We start from the raw sequence: 24,458 nt of genomic DNA, 5'->3' as shown, positions 1-24,458 counted from the left end.
CCTTCTCTCTTGTTGTAGTTTTTGCTGAGGAGGACAAGGAAGCGACTTGTCCCTGACCGTGAACATCCACAAGCGACGCGCTGCTTTTACATTTACCAGTTTCGGAAGAGGAGGCAAAAGAGCTAGAGGCTGAGTCTGCAATGTAAGCCAAAACTTGCTGTTGCTGCTCCGCCTTTAAAAGCGGTTTTCCTACTCCCAGAAAAGAGAGCGTTCGAGGCCTTGTGTAGCCTGACGACGAAACTGGCTCCACAGCTCCAGACTTAGGTGGAATATTTTTATCCCCACGACCACCTGATGCTCCACTACCACTACCATCATTACCAGCTGACAATGAACGCCCACGACGACCTCTTGCACCAGACTTCCTCATTGTTTTAAAATCTTAACCAAAGTAACTTTATTTGTTGCTGTCAAACAACTTACACGGTGAGCTATAACTTCAGTATGATTTCAATATCCCTTAACAGGTTGGTGAGACCACAAGGAAAATCAGGCACAATGTTACACACTCTGTTTTCTGTGGCACAAAATCACAGAGATGACACACACGCAGGACTGTCACTCAAGCACTAATGTCAATATTAATCTCCCACCTAATTTATTTTTTTTTTTTTCTCAGGGAGACTTTAGAAACCAAATAATATTAAAAAAAAAAAAAAAAAAAAGGCTTTCTATGGCCCACAATTAGAGGGAGAGAGGTGGCACACCCAGGAGTCAAGACTGGCGCACAAGCTGAAAGGGCAATATTACTCTCCCACTGTTTTTTTAAGTTTTTTTTTATTTCAGGGAGACTTTAGAAACCAAATAATATTAAAAAAACCAAAAAAAAAAATAGCCTTTCTATGGCCCACTGAATGAGAGACAGAGGTGGCACACCCAGGAGTCAAGACTGGCACACAAGCTGAAAGGGCAATATTACTCTCCCACTGTTTTTTTATGTATTTTTTGTTTTTTAAGGGAGACTTTAGAAACCCAATAATATTTTAAAAAAAAAATAAATAGGCTTTCTATGGCCCACTGAATGAGAGGGAGAGAGGTGGCACACCCAGGAGTCAAGACTGGTACACAAGCTGAAAGGGCAATATTACTCTCCCACTGTTTTTTTATTTTATTTTTTTTTTTCAGGGAGACTTTAGAAACCAAATAATAAGAAAAAAAATAAATAAATAAATAGGCTTTCTATAGCCCACTGAATGAGAGATAGCACACACAGCAGTGGCACACAAGCCCTGACTGAGGCCAATATTTTTCTCCCACTGATTGATGTAGTGTTTTTGTGTTGAGGTAGATTTTAGAACACAAATCAAGGAAAAAAAAAAAATGCTTTCTATGGCCCACTGAATGAGAGAGAGGTGGCACACCCAGGAGTCAAGACTGGCACACAAGCTGAAAGGGCAATATTACTCTCCCACTGTTTTTTTATGTATTTTTTGTTTTTTAAGGGAGACTTTAGAAACCCAATAATATTTAAAAAAAAAAATAAATAGGCTTTCTATGGCCCACTGAATGAGAGGGAGAGAGGTGGCACACCCAGGAGTCAAGACTGGCACACAAGCTGAAAGGGCAATATTACTCTCCCACTGTTTTTTTATGTATTTTTTTTTTTTTTCAGGGAGACTTTAGAAACCCAATAATATTTAAAAAAAAAAAAAATAGGCTTTCTATGGCCCACTGAATGAGAGGGAGAGAGGTGGCACACCCAGGAGTCAAGACTGGCACACAAGCTGAAAGGGCAATATTACTCTCCCACTGTTTTTTTATGTATTTTTTTTTTTCAGGGAGACTTTAGAAACCCAATAATATTTTAAAAAAAAATAAATAGGCTTTCTATGGCCCACTGAATGAGAGGGAGAGAGGTGGCACACCCAGGAGTCAAGCCTGGCACACAAGCTGAAAGGGCAATATTACTCTCCCACTGTTTTTTTATGTATTTTTTGTTTTTTAAGGGAGACTTTAGAAACCCAATAATATTTAAAAAAAAAAATTAATAGGCTTTCTATGGCCCACTGAATGAGAGGGAGAGAGGTGGCACACCCAGGAGTCAAGCCTGGCACACAAGCTGAAAGGGCAATATTACTCTCCCACTGTTTTTTTATGTATTTTTTGTTTTTTAAGGGAGACTTTAGAAACCCAATAATATTTAAAAAAAAAAATAAATAGGCTTTCTATGGCCCACTGAATGAGAGTGAGAGAGGTGGCACACCCAGGAGTCAAGACTGGCACACAAGCTGAAAGGGCAATATTACTCTCCCACTGTTTTTTTATGTTTTTTTTTTTTTTCAGGGAGACTTTAGAAACCCAATAATATTTAAAAAAAAAATAAATAGGCTTTCTATGGCCCACTGAATGAGAGGGAGAGAGGTGGCACACCCAGGAGTCAAGACTGGCACACAAGCTGAAAGGGCAATATTACTCTCCCACTGTTTTTTTAGGTTTTTTTTTTTTTTTCAGGGAGACTTTAGAAACCAAATAATATTAAAAAAAAAAAAAAAAAAATAGGCTTGCTATAGCCCACTGAATGAGAGATAGCACACACAGCAGTGGCACACAAGCCCTGACTGAGGCCAATATTTTTCTCCCACTGATTGATGTAGTGTTTTTGTGTTGAGGTAGAATTTAGAACACAAATCACGGAAAAAATAAATAGGCTTTCTATGGCCCACTCAGTGAGAGATGGCACACACAGGGATGGCACTGTAGCAGAAATGCCAATCTTAATCTCCCACAAAAAAAACAAAAAAAAAACAGGGACTGTCCTACAATTACTATCTCCCTGCAGTAATGTAAGCCAGGTATGGCAGGCAGCAATAGGAGTGGACTGATGCACAAATTAAATAAAAAGTGTGGACAAACAAAAAAGATAGCTGTGCAGAAAGGAAGGAACAAGAGGATATGTGCTTTGAAAAAAGCAGTTGGTTTCCACAGTGGCGTACACACAGCAATACAGCTATCACGGAGCCTTCTAGGGCAGCCCAATGAGCTACAGCGCTGAGGGGAAAAAAAAAAAAAAATAGCTTCCACAGTCCCTGCACACCGAAGGTGGTGTTGGACAGTGGAAATCGCTGCAGCACAAGCGGTTTGGTGGTTAGTGGACCCTGCCTAACGCTCTCCCTGCTTCTGGCGAAGCGGCAGCAACCTGTCCCTAAGCTCAGATCAGCAGCAGTAAGATGGCGGTCGGCGGGAACGCCCCTTTATAGCCCCTGTGACGCCGCAGACAGCAAGCCAATCACTGCAATGCCCTTCTCTAAGATGGTGGGGACCAGGATCTATGTCATCACGCTGCCCACACTCTGCGTTCACCTTCATTGGCTGAGAAATGGCGCTTTTCGCGTCATTGAAACGCGACTTTGGCGCGAAAGTCGCGTACCGCATGGCCGACAAGCACAGGGGTCGGATCGGGTTTCATGAGACGCCGACTTAGCCAAAAGTCGGCGACTTTTGAAAATGATCGACCCGTTTCGCTCAACCCTAATGGGAACCAGACACTTCTCAAGACTGGGTAAGTTCAAACGAAGCACCTTACTGCAACTCTTGACCAGAGCGGGTGGTAGAGTCCTTGGCTTAGAATGACCCATGGGCATAACAGACAGCATGTGGAAGACAAACTTCTTCATGTATAAGGCTCCAACTTGGAGCTGTAGTTGTCCTTGTAGGACTAGACTGTTCTTTAGCAGGGTTCGGCCATTATCAGGCAATGCCCACACCGGGTTCTGGAGCTGTAGAACAGAGACCATACACCGACTCCGTATGACAGGCGGCTTAGACACACCAAAGCTCCCAGAAGGCAGAGAAACAGTCATTAACTTAGATGGAGAGGAAGTACTCTCGCCAGGGGCAGCCTCTCCAACTGGCCCGAGGTTTTGGAGCTTAAGATCCCCTGGACAGAGGCCATCCAGGTGTTCCTCACAACAGCAGCGACATTGTATGCCCTTCTTATGGCTGATTTCAGGCTGCTGCTTTGCCAGCCCTCTCTCAACAACCTTCTTAGGCTTCACACAGGTAGCTGCTTTAACGGGTAGAGGAACAGGAGGGTCACAGACGGTCATGGCTTGACGTGGGGGTTTCTTCACGGGTTTCGCCCGTCTGGAGCGCCTCTCGGATCTAAATGGGGAAGACTTAACAGGAGCAGCAGGACAAGGCTTGTCAAAGACTTTACGGAAGGCCACTAGGAAGGCCCCTAGGTTCATGACGATAGGATCCCCTGCTTCCCAGAGGGGAGTTATCCATATTAGAGCATCTTCGGCCAGGTAGGACATGATGTAACCCACCTTGACCCAGTCAGAGGGAAAACAAGCTGCATTCTGCAGGATGTAGCGTAAGCACTGTTTCAGGAACCCCTGACATTCTTCAGGATTCCCATAGAACCTAGGTGGGTCAGCTGGGTAGTGCTCCTCCTCATAGGCCTGAAGTTGCTTGAAGAGAGCATTAGAGACTATAATTGGGTCAGAGGTCTCTTCAATCTGAACCACCCTTGGTGGAACAAAATTTTCTGGTTGCTCATACGGGCAGGAAAAAAGTTCATCATGCTCTGCGAGCGGTAGCACATGGGATACAGCGGAGGCCATGGCCTGTGCAAACTGTCATGCTCGCGCCCAGACTGGTTGGCGCGGGCGTGCGGGGGAGTGGCCCCACTGGACCACAGACCAAACCTCCCTGGAAGGGGTGTAACTAAGTAGCTTCCTAGGTGTTCGCTGGAGCCTCTGATGGTGAGGTCAGACTTGTGCAATAGGAAGCTACCAGGTACCACTCCAGGGTGGAGTCTGGTTGTGGCTGCTGATCCCACCGGGGAACGGAACATAGACAAGCAAGCGGGCACGGCTGGCACATAGGCAGGCAGACGGGTACAACAGGAACACTGTCAGGCAGGCGGGCACGGCTGGCTCTCTGGTAGGCAGGCGGGCACGGCTGGCTCTCTGGCAGGACTGGTGGACAAGACTGGTACACTGGAAAAACCGGTAGGGACTGGTCTGCAGGCAGGTATGTAGAACGGGTAAGAACCTGTTCAGACACGAGGACCTAGGAATAAGTAGATAAAGACCGCAAGAGCGGATGCAGAGCGAAAGCACAGGAGCTAGAGCCAAGAACAGAAATGCAGGAGGCGGAGCCAAGAGCAGGAGGCGGAGCCAAGAGCAGGAGGCGGAGCCAAGTGCAAAACCACAGGAGGCGGAGCCAAGAGCTGGAGGCGGAGCAAAGTGCAAAACCGCAGGAGGCGGAGCCAAGAGCTGGAGGCGGAGCCAAGTGCAGACAGGCAGGAGGCGGAGCCAAGAGCTGGAGGCAGAGCCAAGTGCAGACAGGCAGGAGGCGGAGCCAAGAGCTGGCGGCGGAGCCAAGTGCAGGAGAAGTAGAACCGCAAGGAGCGGAGCCAGGTAGAACCGCAAGGAGCGGAGCCAGGTAGAACCGCAAGGAGCGGAGCCAGGTAGAACCGCAAGGAGCGGAGCCAGGTAGAACTGCAAGGAGCGGAGCCAGGTAGAACCGCAAGGAGCGGAGCCAGGTAGAACCGCAAGGAGCGGAGCCAGGTAGAACCGCAAGGAGCGGAGCCAGGTAGAACCGCAAGGAGCGGAGCCAGGTAGAACCGCAAGGAGCGGAGCTAGGTAGAACCGCAAGGAGCGGAGAGGTGCTGCGGGAGGGGTCTCTGTAGCAAAGCTGAGCAGAGCCACAAAGAATGTGGAGAGAAGCTGCAGCAAGGGATAACTGCAACAGCAGAAGATAAGCTGAGTAGAAAGGAGCAGAAACGCAGAAGTGAGGAGCAGAGGTAAAGTAACAAAGGTTCAGAGCAGGCAGAGCTGCAAGAGTGCGGAGTGAAAGCAGACTGAGAATACAAGGAAAGACAACAGGGAAGGAAGCCAAAGACTAGAAGACAGAGATAAGACTAAGTACAGACTAGGCAATGGAACAAGACACAAGGACAAAGACACTGGGACCAGGAAATACTGCCTCCTGGTGGGCGGACAACAAGACCAAGGAAATAACACAGAGAATCCTCCAGAGAGGGAGTAACTCAGAGAAAGGCCAGGCAAACTCAGAAGCAAGACACTAACTGAGCTAACACATTGCACAGGCCCAGAACACTGGGTGGAGCTGAACTAAATACTGGAGGTCTCCTGGCAATTGGTCAGGAACAGATTGGACAGATGCATCTGATTCCTATAAGAACCAGAGAGTTCAGGCGCCGCCCCTCTATACACAGAACTATGAAGCATGCAGAGAGCAGAGACACAGAACATGGAGCTGGCAAGAAACAGAAACCACATCATGGCCTGGAGCAGTGGGTAAGATAGTGTGAGAAATGCGAGGCCATGCCGTGATGCCAGCAGAGTTGTTACAGTACTGAGGAATATTATTTTGCTCTAAAAAAGCTGTTTAATATAAGTGTGACGCCCCAGGGTCCTGGTTGTCACAGTGACATTGCTTTCCTCACGTGGAGAGTGATGTCACGCTTGGAAGCGATGGAATATTCCTTTTTAACAGGTAATTAGCACATACAACACAGTTCTGATTCCAGGCCAGAAGGGGGAGCTCTACACCCGACTTCAGGGGAGCTGCTCTCTCTGGTCGGAACGAGGAGTTAGTTGCTAGGCAGTTAGGAAGATTTAGACAGTTGGTGCCGGACAGCAGACTGGAGCAGTCAGAGGTAGAAGGATGGGTGAGGTGCTGTACAGCCTGAGGTGCTGTAGCTCCTAGATAGCAAGACACAGACAGAATAACAGCCTTTAGCTAACGTGCCTGAGAGCGAAGCACAGGAGAGTGACAACAAATGAGAATAGCAGCGACTGGGCTACCCACCTGATAGAGCGCAGATGCCGGTAACCGGAAGACCGAGGTTGTGTCATACTGTAGGAGGCACAGCAGAAACCGGTAGGACAGCTACACTACATTTAACCTGTCCACCCTAATGTCCAGGAGACTCAGTGACACATAGAGACCCTGTAAAAAGGCTTGAGTCACCTGTCATACGGGTTTGTGTCCTACTTCAATAAAGGACAGAGATAACTGAGGGAACCTTGCTAAAAAGCCATTGTCAGGACTCTGAACATTTTGATTACCTTTTGTGCATTACTGCCCTTTTCCAAGATGGCGTCTTTGGTCTCATGTGCACTGTGTCTTCCTGCTATATAACTCCACCCCTGCCTTTAGTCTGTGCTAGAGTATTCTGCCTTGCATCCAGCTCCTGACGACTCCCTGGCTTTGCACCTGCACCTGCTCCTGTGAACCTGTGTGGAGATCCTGCTACTCAGCTCTGAGTTTCTGCTGCATACATTGGTTTCCAGTAATCCTCCATCTGGCTGCTTGTGTTTGTTTCCATCTGCATTTGCTGGACATGTAAGCTGTTGCTGCTCTGCTTAAACCTGAGACTTTTACCCAGGCCTCCCTGGTTGTGCTAAGATATTATTTGAACTGCCTTATAAGCATATCTATCTGTGTTTGGGCTACCAAGGACTTATTCGTGTCAAGTATCCTCAAGAATAATTGTGCTTCATAGAGTTTCTGCGTGATTGCATTTTCCTCTGAAGTTTCCTGTAGACTGTTAAGTTGTGTTTAATATTTACATCAAGTGTTGTGGACATGAGATTCTCTCTGCACCTGTTTGAATCACTGTGTGATAATATAGACTTTACCACTTATAAAACTGTGTCCTGTAGTTGTCTTGTTCCATGCAAATAGTCTCCTGAGCTATCCCTTATAATCTTTGCAGGATACTCTAGCCTCAAAAGAGGAGACTGCTGGAACAATGACTGCAGAAAGCAGACTAGAGCAGGTGTTCTCCATAATTAGATCACTGCAGAAAGATGTGGAAGGTCTGCAAAAGACGTTTGGAAGCTTTGAACACAATCAACAAGTGTTTGGACAGACTTTGCAGGACTTAAGCACCCGCATGGCAGCCCAGGAAAACAAACTTGCTGGTATAGAGTCCCAGTATGGACTGGCATTTCAGGACATAAGCACGCAAATGGCTGCACAAGCAACTTTACCATCTGGGCAACCGCCACCAGCTAGCCAACCTAAGTTGCCCCCATTCAGATTTAATGGTGATCGCGACAAATTTCGTGGCTTTGTGAATTAATGTATGCTATATTTTGATGTGCATGCTGACCATTTTCCTAATAATAGATCCAAAGTATTGTGTGTAATAATGCTGCTGACCGCATGAGCGCTCACCTGGGCGAATCCGATGATTGAATCTCGTGACCCGCGGTTAAATAATTTGGATGATTTTTTGGCCGCTATGGCATTAATGTTTGATGACCCTAATCGCCGTGCAACTGCTGAATCTGCTTTATTGTCTTTACGCCAGGCTAACCGTTCTGTTATTGAGTATGCTACTGAGTTCAGGATATTAGCGGTAGATACTAATTGGGACAGTTATGCACAATTACCTATTTATAAAAGGGGTCTGTCTACCATTGTAAAGGATGAATTAGCTCACTCTGAATCACCACAAGAGCTAGAAACATTTATACAGCATTGTGTGCGCATTGACATTCGCCTTACTGAGCGTAGGCAGGAGAAGTTTGCTGCATATAACCATATTTCTAACTTTTCCCTTCCTTCCAAAGAGCCAGCAGGTAAAACATCTCGAGGTAGAGGAGGTGCCCATGCAAATTGATTCTGTTCAGAGGCGCGAGAGTAATGAGCGCCGGAAGCATCGCCTTTGAGAAAGTCTATGTTTCTACTGCGGCCAGTTTGACCACTTTCTAATCAACTGTCTCAAGTGTCCCAAGCGGCCTAACAAGGTGCTAGCAGCAGTAGGGGAGTATGACAACTATGATGATTAATCTGACATCTCTGAATGTAGCCTGCCTTTAAACGCTGTATTCCATTCACTTTCTATGACTTCACCAGCCAAGGAGCTAAATGAAAAGAACTCTCACTGTTCTCTCCCAATTAAGATCCTGTGTACAGGACAGTCGTTTTCCAGTGCAGCTATGATTGACTCTGGTGAAGGTGGCAATTTTATGGATATCGCATTTGCCAAGGAACATGGTATTGAAATTCAGCAAAGAGCCGCTCCAATTACCATGGAAACAGTGGATGGGTCACCTTTAATCTCTGGGCCTGTGGATCAGTTGACCGCACCCCTTGAGATTTTGTTGGAGCCTAATCATCAAGAGCAACTCTCTTTCTTGTTAATTTCTTCTCCTCATTTTCCTGTGATTTTAGGCATCCCTTGGCTGCGTTCTCAGAATCCAACTATCAACTGGGAGACCAAGGACATTGTCTTTCCAACAAGGAGCAACTCAGCATTAACTGAAGCTGTCCCCGAGTCCACAGCTACGGAACCACCGGTACAGGTATTTACTTTACCTTCAGCATATAAAGAGTTCTCTGACATCTGTGACAAGAAGAATGCAGATCAGCTTCCTCCACACAGGCATTATGACTGTCCCATTGAGTTGCTTCCTGGGGCAGCTATTCCGTTTGGTAACGTATATCCTTTGGCGGCACCTGAGCTTCAAGCCTTAAAGGAGTATATTGATGAAAATCTGGCCAAAGGCTTCATACGTCCTTCTTCTTCACCAGCAGGGGCACCTATATTTTTTGTAAAGAAGAAGGATGGGTCCCTGAGACCCTGTGTGGACTATCGAGAGCTCAATAAGGTAACCGTACGGAATCGTTACCCTTTGCCTCTGATTCCCGAATTACTGGAAAAAGTCCGCCATGCTAAGGTGTTCTCTAAACTGGATCTTCGTGGGGCTTATAATTTGGTGCGTATTCGTCCAGGGTATGAGTGGAAGACAGCATTCCGATGCCGGTATAGACAATTTGAATTTCTTGTGATGCCCTTCGGGCTTTGTAATGCCCCTGCAACGTTTCAACATCTTGCTAATGACATTTTCAGAGATTTGTTGGACCAGTTTGTGGTGATCTATTTGGACGATATTCTAATCTTTTCTGACTCTCTACATGAACATGAAGAACATGTCAAGGCTGTTTTAAGACATCTGAAAAAGAACAATCTGTATATCAAGCCGGAGAAATGCAAGTGCCATCGTTCTGAGATACAGTTCTTAGGTTATATCATCTCTCCCCAGGGGCTGAACATGGAATCTGGTAAGATTCAGGCTCTCCTTGACTGGCCGGTACCCAAGAACGTTAAGGAGGTGAAATGTTTTATTGGTTTTGCAAATTTCTACAGACGTTTTATTCTTAATTTTTCTGATATTGTCCGTCCCATTACTTCCTTGACAAAGAAGGAAAAGCACTTTAAGTGGTCATCACAGGCTCAAGAAGCTTTTGATCGGCTTAAGATCTGTTTCACCTTAGCACCGCTGTTGATACACCCAGATCCAACACTTTCTTTCATTGTGGAGGTGGACGCTTCTGATAATGCTTTGGGGGCTTGTTATGACCCCAATGGCAGAGGGTCTCAGAAATAAATACCAAGTCTGCAAACACAAAAAACCAGCTCATAGGGCAGTGGTAACTGGGCTGACCGTATATCTAATCCTAGCACCACAAATAGCAGCAGCCGGGGAACGTGCCTACGTTGGTTCTAGACATCTCGCGCCAGCCGGAGAACTAACTAACCCTAGAAGGGAAAAGATAGACCTTTCTTGCCTCCAGAGAAAAGACCCCAAAAGTTGGATACAAGCCCCCAACAAATAATAACGGTGAGGTAAGAAGAAAAGACAAACGTAAGAATGAACTAGGTATTTAGCAAAGAGAGGCCCACTGACTAATAGCAGAATATAGTAAGATGACTTATACGGTCAGCAAAAACCCTATCAAAAATATCCACACTGGATATTCAAGAACCCCCGAACCGTCTAACGGCCCGGGGGGAGAATACCAGCCCCCTAGAGCTTCCAGCAAAATCAGAAATCACATTTAGTACAAGCTGGACAAAAAATAAGAGCAATACAAATAACCAAAAAACAAGGAAGCAGGACTTAGCTTAATTTTGCAAGAACCAGGGCCAGCGGACAGGAGCAAACAGAAAGGACTGATTACAACGATGCCAGGCACCAGACTGAGAATTCAGGAAGTTCATATAGCAACACCCCTGGACTAACGACCCAGGTGGGTGCCAAACTGAGGAAAGACAATCCCAGAGTCATATCCCTAGTGACCACAAGAGGGAGCCAAAAAAGTCTAATTCACAACAGGGGCTATTCTCTCCCAAAGAACTGGAGAGAAGGGTCTGCTACATCCTTGTGCTTTCTTTTCCTGTAGTCTAACCTCAGCAGAGAAGAATTACGATGTGGGAGACAAGGAATTGCTGGCTATTATTGCAGCTTTCAAGAAATGGAGGCATCATCTGCATGGAGCTGCACAACAGATCGTAGTGCTTACTGACCATCGCAATTTACAGTTCCTCAGATCTGCTAGATGTCTTTCTCCTCATCAGGCTCGTTGGATTTTATTTTTAAATCAATTTAATTTTGTTATCTCGTACCGTCCAGGTTCTCGTAATGGGAAGGCTGATGCTTTATCCCGAATCCATGCTGCAGATTCCGCACCTGGAGTCCTGTCCAAGACCTTTCTATCTGATGCCAATTTCATCGGAGTTATCCATGATCAGGACTTGTGGAAGAAGTGCAGGGAGGCCTATGAAGGTGATGTATTTCTGGCCAACCCACCTGTGGATATTAATCTTGTCTTTAAGGGTGGCATGTGGTTCAAAGATCGACGTATCTATGTCCCTGAGGTCGTCCGTCTGCAGATCCTCAAGTTGGTACATGACTCCAAGTTGGCTGGTCACAGGGGGTACAGAAGACACAAGAGTTCCTGAGCCAATTCTTCTGGTGGCCAACTTGCCTGAAGGATACCAAGGACTATGTTCTCTCTTGCGAGGTATGTGCTCGTTACAAGACTCCTCGTGTGGCACCTACGGGTCTCCTGCAACCGTTACCTGTTCCGTCCCGCCCTTGGGGGTCTATATCAATGGACGTTATTGTGGAGCTGCCTACATCGGGGGGCATGAATACGATCATTGTAGTAGTTGATCGCCTGACTAAAGCCACTCATTTTGTTCCATGCACCGGCCTCCCCTCAGCTAAGGATACAGTGAACTTGGTTATTCAGAATGTCTTCCGGCTGCAAGGGGTCCCGGATGAGATCATCTCTGATTGTGGCGTACAGTTCACTTCAAGATTCTGGAAGGGGTTTTTGTTGTGAACTCTGTTTTCAGGCTCCCTCTTGTGGTCACTGGTGGTATGGTGTGACTTTTGCTTTGGGCTCCCCCTGGTGGCTTTGTTTGTTATCCTGCTGGTCTCTGGCTATCAGCTGGTTCATTATCCTCTGGGAGGTTCCTATATAGCTCTGTTTCACTTACACTTGTTGCCGGCTGTCGATGTAATCAGTGCTACTCAGATTTCTTTCTGACTACCTTGCTCCCAGTCCATCCAGGACAAGCTAAGTTTTGTTTGCTCATTTTTTGATCAGCAGTGTTTATCATGTTGTCTTGTCCAGCTTGCTAAAATGTGATTCCCTCGCTTGCTGGATGCTCTAGTGGACTGAGTTTCTCCCCACACACCATTAGTTGGTGCGTGGGTTCTTGAAATCTCAGGATGGATATTTTGTAAGGGTTTTTTATTGATCGCATAGACCCCTGCTCTATTTTCTGCTTTCTAGTACTAGTGGGCCTCTTTTGCTGAATCTGATTTCATCCCTATGTATGTGCCTTCTTCTTACTTCACCGTTAATATTTGTTGGGGGCTTCTATATCTTTGGGGATTATTTCTCTGGAGGAAAGCGAGGTCTCTCTTTCTCTTTAGGGGTAGCTAGTTCCTCAGGCTGGCTCGAGACGTCTAGGAAATTTTTTAGGCACGTTCACCGGCTACCTCTAGTTGTGTTACATAGGTTCAGATTTGCGATCAGTCCAGTTACCATCTCCCTAGAGCTTGTCCTTAGTTTATTCACTTGCTGGTCTATTCGTGATCCTCAGCCACTAAGGATCATAACAGTACAGCCGGCCACTAAAGTGTTAATTGCATGGCAGAAGCAGGAGAAAAGAAGCCTTGAGAATTTTTTTTTTTTTTTGTTGTTACCGTGTGTCTAGCTGCTGTGGCTAGCTTCTCTCCTCCTCTTAATCTTGGTGTGGCTCTGAGTTCAGCTGCTGACATGGATGTCCAGAGCTTGGCTTCCAGTCTGGATCATCTTGCTGCTAGGGTTCAAAGTATTCAGGATTTTGTTGTTCACAGTCCTATGTCAGAGCCTAGAATACCTATTCCGGAGTTGTTTTCTGGAGATAGATCTAGGTTCCTGAATTTTAAGAACAATTGTAAATTGTTTCTTTCTTTGAAACCTCGTTCCTCTGGTGATTCCGTTCAGCAAGTTAAGATTATTATTTCTTTCTTGCGCGGCGACCCTCAAGATTGGGCCTTTGCATTGGCGCCAGGGGATCCTGCATTGCTTAGTGTAGATGCGTTTTTTCTAGCCCTTGGATTGCTCTATGAGGAACCTAACCTTGAGAACCAGGCTGAAAAAACGTTATTGGCCCTCTCGCAGGGGCAAGATGAAGCAAAGGTGTACTGCCAGAAATTTCGGAAATGGTCGGTGCTTACTCAGTGGAATGAGTGTGCCCTGGCTGCAAATTTCAGAGAAGGTCTTTCTGAAGCCATTAAGAATGTCATGGTGGGGTTCCCTACGCCTGCAGGTCTGAATGAGTCAATGACTCTGGCCATTCAGATTGATTGGCGTTTGCGGGAGCGCAAACCTGTGCACCATTTGGCGGTGTCTTCTGAACAGACACCTGAATCTATGCAATGTGACAGAATTCTGACCAGAAGTGAACGGCAAAATTATAGACGGCAAAATGGGTTGTGCTTTTACTGTGGTGACTCCGCTCATGTTATCTCAGCATGCTCTAAGCGCAAAAAAAAGGTTGATAAATCTGTCACTATTGGTACTTTACAGCCTAGGTTCATTTTGTCTGTTACCCTGATTTGTTCCCTGTCATCTTACCCGGTTAATGCTTTTGTAGATTCAGGTGCCGCCCTGAGTCTGATGGATTGGTCATTTGCCAGGCGCTGTGGTTTTGATTTGGAGCCTTTAAAATTCCCTATTCCACTAAGGGGAATTGATTCTACACCATTGGCTATGAATAGACCTCAGTACTGGACACAAGTGACCATGTGCATGACTCCTGTTCATCAGGAGGTGATTCGCTTTCTTGTACTGCATAATTTGCATGATGTCGTCGTGTTGGGTCTACCATGGTTGCAGACTCATAATCCAGTCCTGGATTGGAAAGCTATGTCGGTGTCAAGTTGGGGTTGTCAGGGAATTCATGGTGACGCTCCTGTGGTGTCAATTGCTTCGTCCACTCCTTCTGAAGTCCCTACGTTTTTGTCAGACTACCAGGATGTATTTGAGGAGCCCAAACTCAATTCTTTACCTCCTCATAGGGACTGTGATTGTGCTATAAATTTGATTCCTGGTAGTAAGTTTCCTAAGGGACGACTTTTCAATTTATCTGTGCCGGAGCATGCTGCCATGCGGAGTTATATAAAGGAGTCTTTAGAGAAGGGACATATTCGCCCGTCCTCATCCCCTCTTGGTGCAGGATTCTTTTTTGTGGCTAAAAAGGATGGTTCCCTGAGACCCTGTATTGATTATCGCCTTTTGAATAAAATCACGGTCAAATTTCAGTATCCTTTGCCATTGTTAACTGATTTGTTTGCTCGCATTAGGGGGTCTAGTTGGTTCACCAAGATAGATCTTCATGGTGCGTATAACCTGGTGCGTATAAAACAGGGTGATGAATGGAAAACTGCATTTAATACGCCTGAAGGCCATTTTGAGTACTTGGTGATGCCTTTTGGACTTTCTAATGCTCCTTCAGTCTTTCAGTCCTTTATGCATGACATCTTCCGTGAATATCTGGATAAGTTTATGATTGTGTATCTGGATGATATTCTGTTTTTTTCGGATGATTGGGAGTCTCATGTTAAGCAGGTCAGGATGGTCTTTCAGGTCCTGCGTGACAATGCTTTATTTGTGAAGGGCTCAAAATGTCTTTTTGGAGTCCAGAAGATTTCTTTTTTGGGTTTCATTTTTTCTCCTTCTACTATTGAGATGGACCCAGTCAAGGTTCAGGCTATTCATGACTGGACGCAGCCTACATCTGTTAAGAGTTTTCAGAAGTTCTTGGGTTTTGCTAATTTTTACCGTCGCTTCATAGCTAATTTTTCTGGCGTTGTTAAGCCTTTGACGGGTTTGACCAAGAAGGGTTCTGATGTGACTAATTGGTCTTCTGCGGCTGTGGAGGCTTTTCGGGAGCTGAAGCGTCGGTTTTCTTTGGCTCCGGTCTTATGTCAGCCAGATGTCTCACTTCCCTTCCAGGTGGAGGTTGATGCTTCCGAGATTGGAGCAGGGGCTGTTTTGTCGCAGAGAAGCCCCGATGGCTCTGTGATGAAGCCATGTGCTTTCTTTTCAAGAAAGTTTTCGCCTGCCGAGCGGAATTATGATGTCGGTAATCGGGAGCTGTTGGCTATGAAGTGGGCATTTGAGGAGTGACGACATTGGCTCGAGGGAGCTAAACATCGTGTGGTGGTCTTGACTGATCACAAGAATTTGATTTATCTCGAGTCGGCCAAGCGGCTGAATCCCAGACAGGCTCGTTGGTCGTTGTTTTTCTCTCGTTTTGATTTCATGGTCTCATACCTGCCGGGTTCGAAGAATGTGAAGGCTGATGCTCTTTCTAGGAGTTTTGTGCCTGACTCTCCTGGAGATTCAGAGCCGGCTGGTATCCTTAGAAAAGGGGTGATTTTGTCTGCCATCTCCCCAGATTTGCGACGTGTGCTGCAAGAGTTTCAGGCGGATAGACCTGACCGCTGTCCACCGGAGAGACTGTTTGTCCCGGATAGATGGACCAACAGAGTCATCTCCAAGGTTCATTCTTCGGTGTTGGCGGGCCATCCTGGAATATTTGGTACCAGAGACTTGGTGGCCAGGTCTTTTTGGTGGCCTTCCTTGTCGCGGGATGTGCGTTCCTTTGTGCAGTCTTGTGGAATTTGTGCTCGGGCAAAGCCTTGCTGTTCTCGTGCCAGTGGGTTGCTGTTACCTTTGCCTGTCCCGAAGAGGCCTTGGACGCACATTTCCATGGATTTTATTTCAGATCTTCCTGTCTCTCAGAGAATGTCTGTCATCTGGGTGGTGTGTGATCGTTTTTCTAAGATGGTCCATTTGGTGCCCTTGCCTAAGTTGCCTTCCTCCTCCGAGTTGGTTCCACTGTTTTTTCAAAATGTGGTTCGTTTGCACGGGATTCCTGAGAACATTGTTTCTGACAGAGGATCCCAGTTTGTGTCTAGATTTTGGCGGACCTTTTGTGCTAAGTTGGGCATTGAATTGTCTTTTTCGTCGGCCTTCCATCCTCAGACGAATGGCCAAACCGAGCGAACTAATCAGACCTTGGAGACTTATTTAAGATGTTTTGTTTCTGCTGACCAGGACGACTGGGTTACTTTTTTGCCGTTGGCCGAGTTTGCCCTTAATAATCGGGCTAGTTCTGCTACTTTGGTTTCTCCTTTTTTTGTAATTCGGGGTTTCATCCTCGTTTTTCCTCGGGTCAGGTGGAGCCTTCTGACTGTCCTGGAGTGGATGTTGTGGTGGATAGGTTGCATCAGATTTGGAATCATGTGGTGGACAATTTAAAGTTGTCACAAGAGAAGGCTCAGCTCTTTGCCAACCGCCGTCGCTGTGTGGGTCCCCGACTTCGCGTTGGGGACTTGGTGTGGTTGTCTTCTCGCTTCGTTCCTATGAAGGTCTCCTCTCCTAAGTTCAAGCCTCGGTTTATCGGTCCTTATAAGATTCTGGAAGTCCTTGGCCCTGTGTCATTCCGTCTGGACCTCCCGGCATCATTTGCTATTCATAATGTGTTCCATCGCTCTTTGTTGCGGAGGTATGTGGTACCTATGGTTCCTCCGGGTGAGCCTCCTGCCCCGGTGCTGGTTGAGGGAGAATTGGAATACGTGGTGGAGAAGATCTTGGATTCTCATGTTTCTAGACGGAGGCTCCAGTATTTGGTCAAGTGGAAGGGCTATGGTCAGGAGGATAATTCTTGGGTTGTCGCCTCTGATGTTCATGCGGCCGATTTGGTTCGTGCCTTCCATGTGGCTCATCCTGATCGCCCTGGGGGTTTTCATGAGGGTTCGGTGACCCCTCCTTAAGGAGGGGGTACTGTTGTGAACTCTGTTTTCAGGCTCCCTCTTGTGGTCACTGGTGGTATGGTGTGACTTTTGCTTTGGGCTCCCCCTGGTGGCTGTTTGTTATCCTGCTGGTCTCTGGCTATCAGCTGGTTCATTATCCTCTGGGAGGTTCCTATATAGCTCTGTTTCACTTACACTTGTTGCCGGCTGTCGATGTAATCAGTGCTACTCAGATTCCTTCTGACTACCTTGCTCCCAGTCCATCCAGGACAAGCTAAGTTTTGTTTGCTCATTTTTTGATCAGCAGTGTTTATCATGTTGTCTTGTCCAGCTTGCTAAAATGTGATTCCCTCGCTTGCTGGATGCTCTAGTGGACTGAGTTTCTCCCCACACACCATTAGTTGGTGCGTGGGTTCTTGAAATCTCAGGATGGATATTTTGTAAGGGTTTTTTATTGATCGCATAGACCCCTGCTCTATTTTCTGCTTTCTAGTACTAGTGGGCCTCTTTTGCTGAATCTGATTTCATCCCTACGTATGTGCCTTCTTCTTACTTCACCGTTAATATTTGTTGGGGGCTTCTATATCTTTGGGGATTATTTCTCTGGAGGAAAGCGAGGTCTCTCTTTCTCTTTAGGGGTAGCTAGTTCCTCAGGCTGGCTCGAGACGTCTAGGAAATTTTTTAGGCACGTTCACCGGCTACCTCTAGTTGTGTTACATAGGTTCAGATTTGCGATCAGTCCAGTTACCATCTCCCTAGAGCTTGTCCTTAGTTTATTCACTTGCTGGTCTATTCGTGATCCTCAGCCACTAAGGATCATATCAGGTTTTGCTCTGCACTCAATATTAATGTCTGACTCTCTTCCGCTTACCATCCCCAGACAAATGGTCAGACTGAGCGTACCAACCAGACGTTGGGACAATATCTAAGATGCTATGTTAGCCATCTCCAAGATGATTGGTTGGAATTACTGCCGTTAGCCGAATTTTCATATAACAATTCTCAGAGCGCCTCCACTAAGTTCACTCCTTTCTTTGCCAATCTGGGTTATCATCCATGTATCTTACCTAGGTCTCCGATTAATTCTCCGGTTCCAGCAGTTGAGGAAAGGCTGACTGAGATGAGGCAAAATCTGGGGGTTCTGAAGGAATCCCTGACCACGGCTCAAGAACGTTATAAGAGATCGGCTGATAGATTCCGTAAACCTGCACCCATGTTCAAGGTTGGAGATTCCATGTGGTTATCAACTAAAAATCTGAAGTTAAACGTTCCTTCACAAAAACTTGGACAGAAATTCATTGGCCCTTTCAAGATCAACGGTATTGTAAGCTCTGTGGCCTGCCGTCTGAAGCTGCCTAGGAATATGAAGGTACACCCAGTTTTTCATGTATCTTTACTAAAGCCTGTATCTCCTAATACCTTCCAGGGACGTGTTGTGCCACCTCTGCAGCCTGTGGTGATTGATGGGCAAGAACAATTTGTGGTGGAGGAAATTATTGATTCCAGGATTTGCAGGAATCGGCTCCAATATCTCATAAGATGGCAGGGATATCCCCCTGTGGAAGACTCTTGGGAATCTGTGGAAAACATCAATGCCCAACAGAAGATCTCTCGTTTTCATTAAAGATTCCCTGAGAAACCAGGTCCAGGATCGTCCTGAGGCCACTTCTAAGGAGGGAGTAATGTCAGGACTCTGAACATTTTGATTACCTTTTGTGCATTACTGCCCTTTTCCAAGATGGCATCTTTGGTCTCATGTGCACTGTGTCTTCCTGCTATAAAACTCCACCCCAACCTTTAGTCTGTGCTAGAGTACTCTGCCTTGCAACCAGCTCCTGACGACTCCCTGGCTTTGCACCTGCACTTGCACCTGCACCTACTCCTGTGAACCTGTGTGGAGATCCTGCTACTCAGCTCTGAGTTTCTGCTGCATACATCGGTTTCCAGTAATCCTCCATCTGGCTGCTTGTGTTTGTTTCCATCTGCATTTGCTGGACATGTAAGCTGTTGCTGCTCTGCTTAAACCTGAGACTTTTACCCAGGCCTCCCTGGTTGTGCTAAGATATTATTTGAACTGCCTTATAAGCATATCTATCTGTGTTTGGACTACCAAGGACTTATTCGTGTCAAGTATCCTCAAGCATAATTGTGCTTCATAGACTTTCTGCGTGATTGCATTTTCTTCTGAAGTTTCCTATAGACTGTTAAGCTGCATTTAATAATTACACCAAGTGTTGTGGACTTGAGTTTCTCTCTGCACCTGTTTGAATCACCGTGTGATAATATAGACTTTACCACTTATAAAACTGTGTCCTGTAGTTGTCTTGTTCCATGCAAAGAGTCTCCTAAGTTATCCCTTATAATCTTTACAGCCATAGACAGTAAGGAACTACACCACAGCGCTAGAAGGAAAGCTTTTAACTCCACCTTTTAAAGCTGAACTCTGAACTCACTTCCAAGTCGGCTGGACCCTGCCTGTACCTGTGATCTGGTGCCCTGGACTGTGGCTGCCTGCTACCATCAGTAAACCAGGGAAAAAGACTGCACAACTGCGTCCTTCGTTCTTTACTGCACCACTCACCATCTTCCATTTATTCACCGGGAGCCCTGGGGACCTACTTCACCTGTGGGAAGTTATACCATCTGGCTGCCATAACATCACCCCAGAGGACCCCTTTAAGTAGCATTGGTCAACTCTGACCGAATATCACAGGTGGCGTCATGAACTTTCTTTATTTCAAAAACCCCTTTAACATGGGCGCCCAGGCTACGGACTGGGTTGCCACCACCATGACACACTGCCGTGACACATCCCTTTAAGTACCGAGTACCCCACTGCCCTGGAGGGCGTTCCATATGCTGGCACCGAGGAATATTATTTAGCTCTAAAAAAGCTGTTTATCATATGCTGGTACTGTGGAATATTATTTTGCTCTATAAAAGCTTTTTAGTATGTACTAGTACTGAGGAATATTATTTTGATGTAAAAAAAAGCTATTTACTATATGCTGGTCTTGAGGAATATTATTTTGGTCTAAAAAAAAGCTGTTTAGTATATGCTGGTACCAAGTAATATTATTTAGCTCTGAAAAAGCTTTAGTATTGTCACGGAGTCACTGGCATAGTACGTGCAGGGAGATACGTGTCACTGCGCATACTGCGGTCAGTGATGTAAAACCAGAGTGTTTTTTTCCTCCAGCACGCTAAGTGCTGAGAGGGTTAATAGGAACCTATGTAATGGGCTGGTTTTAGTGGACCTCCATAGAGCAGGTGGGCAGAGGTCCACCGTATCTCCACATGCAGAGTCCTGACAGGACATGTGTGAGGTCAAAGTTATGTGACCATCACATGGGTGGTAAATACCTGACCATGAGCTGTTTAGTATATGCTGGTACCGAGGAATATTATTTTGCTTTAAAAAAAATCTGTTTAGTATATGCTGGTACTGAGGAATATTATTTAGCTCTAAAAAGAGCTGTTTAGCATAGGCTGTACTGGATATGAAACCATGCCTCTCTCTCCCTACTCCCACAATCTGTTCCTACACTATACACAATGCAATCTAGCAGAGATCTGCAGCATATACTTTTGAGCAGGTTGTGGGATGCAGTGACGGACAGGAGACAGAGCAAGGGTTAACAATTTTAATCCACACTGAGATACTCCATGCAGGGAGGTCAAAGGTTAACGTGGGGGTTGGGTGGGCAGTTCAAAAATATGGATAAGATGCAGGGGTTAAGGAACAATGGAAAAGGTATTAACAGTTCTTGGGGGGTTAACTTATCCTGTCAGACATTAATCAAGACGTGGTCATCCCGGAACAGGTGATGGCACCAACAACGGCTGATGTGGCGCTTGTCCAAGATGGTCGTGGAGGTAACAATGATCCATCTTCTGGCGGCAGCGGTTAGTCTCCGGTACCTTCCGCTGAGCCCCTAGTCCATGTACTGATGAGGAGCATGGGCCACGGCACTGTCTGAGCCCGACGGGACCCGGCAGACACACACTGGTGAATCAGGGCGCAGATGATAGTCCTGCATCCGATCTCTCTGGCAGCACGCGAGCAGTACTCACTAGCCCGGACCGCTCAACACCGAGCTTTGTGGTCACCATCGGGCACACTGCATGTCCCTCCTTACAGTCTCTGTCAGCGGTGGTGGGGAAGTTCGAGAGCGGGCCTGCGCTCTATTGATGCTCAAGGGCTGGAGCACTCACGTCTCCCTGCTGCGCGCTGTCTCTTCCCACCAAGTCTGCCCGTTTCTGCACACGCTGAGTCTGTAAACCCTTAGCCACACCCCCTGTTTTCATCTGCAATGATTGGTCCAGTCTTTTAAGATTTCCCCTGGACAACAGAGGAGACAGCCCCGACAGTTCCAGACCCGGCACAAAAAAGGTACCCGCGGCACGGTCCCTCTTATTACATACTTGCAATGCTAACATCTTGCCTTTCCCTCTCCCTAGTATTAAATCTCTCCCTACGCTATGTAATCCTAACAGAGAACTAATCTTCACTCTAAGTAGCTCTTAAAAGAGCTTATTGGACTCTCCCTATACGCTGCTTTCACTCTCCGTACGTTGACACTAAGCTCTCACTACGCTGTTTCCACCTGCAAAGTGCACAGGATGGCACCGGCAGGGCTTAAATATCCCCCTATGACCCTATAAGGCCAGCCAATCACAGTAATGCCACAACAAATATGGCGACGGTATTATTGTGATTGGCAATCAAGCCCAGCATGTTGTTTGGCTGCAAATATAGCACCAAACATGCTGGGCGGGTCACTCAAATATACCAAAGTGAATAGCTAATTACTCGCCGAATAACTAATAGCCCGAATACTGTACTATTCGTGTGAGTAACAAATAGTGACGAATGTATTCGTTCATGACTATTGGTAAGGCAAATGTAAAAAATGTGATTAAATAGAGGTAGCATTATAACAACATTGAGTACATAAGCAGCAGTAGCCAGTCTTTTATCACCTTGCATAATGCCAAACATTAGATGAAGTAAGCCATCAATGAACTCTGAAGTTGTTGAAATATATTAGAAGTGACAAACTACACATCTCCATCTGGTAGCTGAATGTTGAGCCTGGGTTTAGCAAATGACAGGAGGACGTTAACTGCCTGCCTGGATTGCGTCAACTGTAAAGTTTGTTGATGGAGGGATAATGCTATAGGATTGTTTTCCAAAAGGTTGGCCTACAACCCTATGTTCCAGAGAAAGGGAAATTGAATACTTGAGGATTCAAAGACATGATGGACAATTGTATGCTTCCATCATTGTGGTAATAGTTTTTCAGAAGGCCATTTTATGTTCTGGCATGACTTTGCCCTAGTACACAAAACAAAATCCATAAGAGCATGGTTGGGTAAGCTTGATGTGGAAGAATTTGACTAGTGCTTGCACAGCCCCGAACTCAACCCCATCAATCACCATTGCGATGAACAATAACAGGGATTACGAGCCAGGCTCTCTCATCTATCATCAATTTCTGACCTTGCAAAAATTCCCACAGACATATTACACAAAATATTGTAAAGAGCCATCCCACAACAGTGGAAGTTATTTTATCTACAAAGGTGAGACAAACTTTATATTGATGCCTTTGTATTTACAATGAGATGTCACAATAGCTTATGTACTTGTATGTGTAATAAGTAGGTGCCTGAAAACCTCTGTCCGTATAGTATTTAATAGGTCATAATCAGGTGCAGGTTATCAGGTTTTGTATGCAAGTATAAGTGTCAATTTTGGTGAGAATGGGGTCACTGAGGTAGATATGATGCGACCAAGCAGCAGCTCAAATTTGTAAACTGATGCTGACGGAACCCAGAAGATGAATTTAGCTGAATATGTGGCACCCCAGGAGTTCAGGTATCACAGTGGTATTGCCTTCCTCTCGGGGAGGGTGATGCCATGCCTGGAAACGAGGAGAGTCCCTTTGGCAGGTAATCTGTATATTCAACACATTCTGACTCCAGGCCAGAAGGGGGAGCTCTGAACCCAGTTTTCAGGGTAGCTTCCCTGGATATATATTCTGGTCTGGAGGAGGAGTTAGTGAGTCTGGTGCAGACAAGAGACAGTGAAGGAGCACAGGAGAGCTTAGGAGCTAGAGGAGGGCTGCGATTGGGCCCCTATAAGCTGAGCGCAGAAATTGGGCACCAGGAGCCCGAGGCCGTGTGGAACTACAAATCCCACAGCAGAACCAGAGGGCAGGAAATTGAAAGGCACTTGCCCACATCACACGTGAGGTACAGCAACATCTAGAGCCCAGAGTCACAGTGTATATAGACCCCCAGGAAAGGCTCAAGTTGCATACCATGCAGGGACTGTCCCAGGACAGAGAATAAACAAGGACCCTGTCAGGAAGCCACAGGCAGCAGGGACTAATAACCAGCACATAGTGGAAGACTCCCAAACTGACCTGGCAAAAGGGATTCCCACTCGTCTTCAGGCTGCCTAGACTCCATCGACACCTGTTGCCGGTACCCTGGACTGAGGCTGACTACAGCAGTAAACCAGGTAAAGAAACTGCAATCCCGTGTCCTCCGTTTATTACCGGCACCACACCATCCCTGCGCAGCACTCCGGGAGCCCTGAGGACGGAGCTTCACCTGTGGGAAGTGATACCATCTTGCTGCCGTACCATCACCCCCAGAGGACCCCTTTAAGCAGCATTGGTCACCCCTGACCGAGTACCACAGGTGGCGTCACAAATTTTTATTGCTTTACAACTCCCTTTAAAAACTATCCCTTTACTTGGGTGCCCAGGGCGATGGACCGGGTCACAGCCATCGTGACATCCCGTTTAAGTACCGGACCCCGTACCGAGTACCCCTGGGCCCTGGCAGGCGACTCATATATTACACTTGTGTCCTGACTTCATGTTTATGGCACTGATGAATACACCTGAGCAGAGCACTGATGCCAGTTTGTCACCAAGGCAAGATTGAGAGCACAAATGTCCTATTCTGGTGATCGGCGTACATCCTAGCAGTGGATAGTTTTTAACTTACTGACTGAAATATTCCTTTAACCATGGACTTCAGATTTTTATGAGAAATGTACTGGCTATAATGCTGGGTATATTGCCCAACAAAATAAATGTAACTATAATATTGTGCATGCAACAGCATTGAATTATCCTATTTCAACTTTTGGGGGTTTTAGTTCTTTTACTTACCTTATTGGTTGTCTTGGTGGTGAACAATAGAGTCAGATTTTGGTCTCTGTCACCCATCTCATCCAGTATTATTGAACCTGATGCACCTATGCATGAAAAATTTAACAGTAAGGTTACAGTCTCTAATTTCTTTCATCCTATTAACCCCTTAATGACCAAAGTTAATTCAGTTTGTGCA

General features: G+C 46.1%; 1 protein-coding gene across 3 annotated transcripts in view; it reads right to left on the bottom strand.

The window, feature by feature from the left end:
• The window catches only part of GUCY2C (guanylate cyclase 2C), a 1,047,636-nt gene that overhangs the window by 744,892 nt on the left and 278,286 nt on the right, over window positions 1-24,458 (bottom strand). For all 3 annotated transcript variants that reach the window (XM_077277787.1, XM_077277788.1, XM_077277789.1), the window contains exon 9: window positions 24,281-24,366. In XM_077277787.1, the coding sequence (XP_077133902.1) occupies window positions 24,281-24,366 (86 nt within the window). The remainder of the gene's footprint in view (window positions 1-24,280; window positions 24,367-24,458) is intronic.

This window comes from Ranitomeya variabilis, chromosome 8 (assembly GCF_051348905.1).
Source record: "Ranitomeya variabilis isolate aRanVar5 chromosome 8, aRanVar5.hap1, whole genome shotgun sequence".
Lineage (NCBI taxonomy): Eukaryota > Metazoa > Chordata > Amphibia > Anura > Dendrobatidae > Ranitomeya > Ranitomeya variabilis.
This window is presented reverse-complemented; position numbering and strand designations above follow the sequence as displayed.